Consider the following 4,603-nt stretch of genomic DNA (forward strand, 5'->3'; position numbering starts at 1 on the left):
CCTCATTCCTTTGAATGTGTCATGAGGTTTAGTGATTCGAAATGGATTTATTTCTTAGTAATTCTCAGGTTTTGCATGATAGCGACTGAAGAAATAGGCGGTTCAACATGTTGTCAGAAAACGTACCCTCAAAAAAGGTGTGTTTACAATTACTTTCTGGACTTTGACAAGACCTGTAAAGGTAAGTTAAAATTCAACTTAAAAAGTACAATTTCTAATACATATACATTTTAGCTGCAATACAGATAGATTTCCTTTATTAAGTCCAGAGAGCATGTCTCAAATCAGTTATTCAATGCAATGCTATGCTAAGGGTAGTGTATTACAACTGACAGACTCTTCGAATTATGATTGTTTCATTTTCATTACATCATTTTATATTTTAATGAATAAGAATTATTTTTATTGTTTGATCACATAGAGAAGTATCTAAAACTAGATAAACGTATTTGTAGAATGAGTAAATTCAATGATATTCATAGAAAGGATATTTTTTTCTGAAACCCATCTTTCAATTTTTGTAAACAACAATTTGGAGTTTTTAGAACGATGTAATTCAAAAGCAATTGCATATATACTTATAAGAAAAATGCACTATTTCTTATTAGAGTGCCCTCCAGGAACATATGGATTGAATTGCAGTCAGAAATGTCCAAGTAGCACTTATGGACAATTTTGTTCAAAATTGTGTCAATGCCCCCCTGACAGATGCGACAGAACACATGGGTGTGAAGGTACTCACATTTACAATTTTATAAACATATTTAAGCATTGAATTTGGCAGTCTCATAACTGCAATGGCCCAGCAGGCACACAGCGTTGTTTAAACGTTGAATATTAGCTGAAACAGGGTTTAGAGGTTGATAAATCTAGATACAATATTGATTCAACGTTGACTTTTCAACGTTGAAAATTTAACGTTGAATCAACATTGAATTCAAATTGAGTTGAATTGCCAACATTGATTCAACGTAGGATCTTCGCTGAGCGGGCCAATCTTATTTTTCTCCGAAAGATAATTTGGACTATGATAGTGTCGGACTATAACACTGTCGGACAATAACGAGGTCGGACTCGACAAAGTCGCACTACCGTATATCATTACTAAATATTATAACTAACAAGGATGGTAAATATAGAAATTTTACACATTAATGATAAATATGAATTCAGTACGAATTTGCCAAAGTACGAATTAAGAGGATACGCAGCAGGGCATCCGGAAAATATTCAAAAAGACAGCATAATACAACCCTCAGGACTCAACACCAAGATTTGATAAAAAATACTATTTAAAGAAAAGATTTCGGCATGTCAGAGTACTAGTATCATTGAAGAGACGTAATTTGTCGAAATGCATATCTGGTGCATCAAAAGTTGTACTGTGTAAGATTTGCATCTTACCTTGGAATGGTTTTATGTTCTGGACTATTTCATGACCACATGTGAAAATACAAAACGTTTGTAAATGCTCGGGTTTTGTAACATGATTAATTTATAAAATGTATTTTGCTGAAAATTATTGTAACACAACTAACTTTTGATAGGAAATTAAGCACTTACTGTTTACAATATATAATTTTTTTTCATATAGTGATATACCGTATGTTTTCATTGAAGGGGTCCCGACCCTCTGCTATAAATTTCACCTTAGAAAGTTTTTCATTTGTAATATTGATTTTCATAAACAACAATAACAGAGCCACATGGAAAATAGTTTGAAGTATAAAGCGCTCCTTATTTTTTCAGAAATGATTTTTATGTGCAGATATTCAATTTGTCGGCACGGCCAGGTGTGTTATAGGACCGAAGACATCCAAAAATATGAATTCAATGCTTAAATGAAATACTATTTCGTCACCAGTCACCTACATATTGACGTCATCATAACATTGTGACGTCACAATGATTGAGAAAATCATCACTTTTTATTTGCTATTTATAGTACAGGAGGATGACTAAATGTATACAATGTTTTTACATTTTTAACCCCCTGTATTTTCCGCAATTTTGATTTTTCTACACTTCATGTAAGTTTCAATTGATAGAACAGCCTTCGGAACAGCTTAATAGAGAAACGAAAATAGTGCACAATGATAACAGATAATAATAATCAATGTTTTATTTATTTTTTCAATCTAAAATGATAACCTATATTTTTGCAGCAAAGAAATACAAACGGATCCTATAACAGACATAAATTTATCGCTTTGTTTAATAAAAATGGCGTAGTCTCTGTACTCATACGCAGACAAGCTTTGGTGATTAGGTCTTGTGTGTTTTGTGTATTTACCACTTGTAATTTTATGCTTTTTATTAGGGTCAAACAAAGTTAATGTAAATATTTTGTTATATACTCTTAGTGGGATCTTATAGAAAGAAATCATAAAAGGAATAAAAAAATATCTAACAAATGAAGTATCTGTATATGTGTTATTTATAAGCAAATGCAAAAAAGAACTCAGAAAACCATAATTTTGGAATACATTGCAGACATAGTCCTGGAGAAGGAGGAAAACTCAGGGCTGTGTGTTTCGTATGTATTGACTTTAATATTTGAAACATTCCTTCAACTGTTTATAAATTTAAGGACAAATGATACAAACAGACTTTTATTCTGAAAATAACGACTTCAGTCATGTTTTAATGAATAAAATGAATAAGGTTCACCGCGTAGTATTTAATTTTTTATTCAAAATTTCACAAAAAAGGAATTTGAAGTGAAAAATATTTGTATAGAATTATAAGCATGGTTTCAGAAGGGTAGAATTTGAACATCACAGAAGGTTTACAATTTCTTTATATTCTAGAAATTTATTATTTGCATCATTTGCAATGAAATTAGGTCAAAAAATATATACAAATCCAGGCATCCATTTTTTTTCTTTGTATCATCTGTCCTTAAAGTGTTGTTTAAATTAATACAATGATCAAAGTGTGATGAGACACTTAAAGAAAAATGGCAAACAGATCATGCTTTGGTTCATAAAAAACTGCTTAAAATTCAACATGTAAAACATTTCCATTGAAGTGTATGTCCTTGTTGTTATACCAGCAAATTGCTTTAAGAAAAGATTGCAATAAACATTTTTCATAATAAAAAAGAGGAAATAAACTGCATGTATTCAATATGTCGAAATAATTCGTTTTACTCAGAATTTGTCCCCCATTTTACAAAAGTGTTTACTTATATACTCGTATATATACTTGTACTCGTAAATGACAATTTTCTCTCGTAGTAAAGATGGTGAGATTCAGTGCTGTTTGAGCTTTTACAAGACAAATAACACTTGCAAAGGTAGTTGTCAATAAAATCCATGCACAAATACTTTAATTTTTATCTTCATGTCATGATTACAATTAATTTTTTCTTAGAAATTCCTCCGTGTTTTGAAATAAAAAAAAATTGTATTTTTTCTTTAGTCTGTCCAGCTGGGACGTATAACAATAACTGCTCCGATCCCTGTCCGCCTGGATACTATGGAGAATTATGTTCCAAAGTATGTGACTGTCCAAAAGCTTCATGTGATAAAGTACAGGGGTGCATACAACAAGGTACAAGCAGTTTTCGCTTTGAATTAATTTACAAATACAATATGAAAAAAAACCCAGTAGAGATTATCTGTCCAGAGGCTTCATGTGATAAAGTACATGGGTGCATACCACAAGGTACAAGTAGTTTTCGCTTTAGAATAATTTACAAATACAAATTGTAGAGAGAAAAACAAAGTAGATATAAGAGCATTTAATGTACTACTTAACATTTGTTAAACTGCTATTTCCACAGAAACAATTAAAACAGTTACAGAATAAATTAATTTACCGAAACGTTATGATTTCTAAGAAAGATATGGATTCAAAATATATTTCTTTTTTTAGCCTCCGTGACAGAGGTCCCATTGAATATGATCATCTTTGCAGGAAGCATCACCCTTGTCTTCCTCTTAATAATGACTATACTTATCAGAAAGTATTCTAAAATTCAAAGTCTCAGAAGACACGCACCTGTTTCCAACGATTTGACAGCAATGGATGTGGCAGTTTATTCAGAGGTGAAGGATTAGATTTCATGTGTAACCGACAGAAAACAGTTCTTTGCAATCATTTTCATAATAATTCTGTAACAAATTTTAAAAAAGTACTTTTGATTATTATGTATGCAAATGTATGTTACCATTGAAAAAGAGCAATCAATAGGAAAATAGACAAAATGCAAGGAGACCTTTTAAACTAAAAAAGCTAATTTTTTTTTCACGTTGCACCCTCAAGATGAACAATGATATTTTATATCGATTCCTCATATAATAAAAGCTGATATATATTTTTTTATGAAATAACAAAAAACGCAAAAATGCATGCCACATTTTTGAGCATTTTGTATTATATCAATTCTGAGGCTTTTGTTGTCATATATATATATATATATATATATATATATATATATATATATATATATATATATATATATATATATATATATATATATATATATATATGTAGGACTCCAAAGTGCGATGGGACTCCAAAGTCCAATGGTCACGCCGAAGTCCGATGGTCTGCGCCAAAGTCCGATGGTTTGACACGCCAAAGTTCGATGGTGCTG

General features: G+C 30.9%; 1 protein-coding gene across 2 annotated transcripts; it reads left to right on the forward strand.

Annotated features, from left to right (window-relative positions):
- Positions 1 to 4,288, forward strand: LOC134259010 (cell death abnormality protein 1-like). 2 transcript variants are annotated; one of them, XM_062741603.1, is made up of 6 exons: positions 1 to 181; positions 609 to 734; positions 2,494 to 2,536; positions 3,240 to 3,298; positions 3,424 to 3,555; positions 3,880 to 4,288. In XM_062741603.1, exons 1-6 carry the CDS (start codon positions 22 to 24, stop codon positions 4,062 to 4,064), a joined length of 705 nt encoding a protein of 234 aa, XP_062597587.1. In that variant the 5' UTR covers positions 1 to 21; the 3' UTR covers positions 4,065 to 4,288. The 2 variants fall into 2 exon arrangements, with proteins under 2 accessions (XP_062597587.1, XP_062597588.1); XM_062741604.1 differs by having other exon boundaries at positions 3,433 to 3,555.
- Positions 4,289 to 4,603: the final 315 nt, after the last annotated feature.

This window comes from Saccostrea cucullata, unplaced genomic scaffold (assembly GCF_032062105.1).
Source record: "Saccostrea cucullata isolate Sc308-1 unplaced genomic scaffold, CSIRO_AGI_Scuc_v1 ctg13456, whole genome shotgun sequence".
Classification (NCBI taxonomy): Eukaryota; Metazoa; Mollusca; class Bivalvia; order Ostreida; family Ostreidae; genus Saccostrea; species Saccostrea cuccullata.

Bases quoted from the DNA above. Each gene is read 5' to 3' on its own strand.
- LOC134259010 (XM_062741603.1), top strand. From the start codon at position 22: ATGAGGTTTAGTGATTCGAAATGGATTTATTTCTTAGTAATTCTCAGG. The intron at 3,299-3,423 runs GTAGTTGTCAAT...TTTTTTCTTTAG, and splicing joins GACAAATAACACTTGCAAAG to TCTGTCCAGCTGGGACGTAT. The intron at 3,556-3,879 runs GTACAAGCAGTT...TTCTTTTTTTAG, and splicing joins ACAGGGGTGCATACAACAAG to CCTCCGTGACAGAGGTCCCA.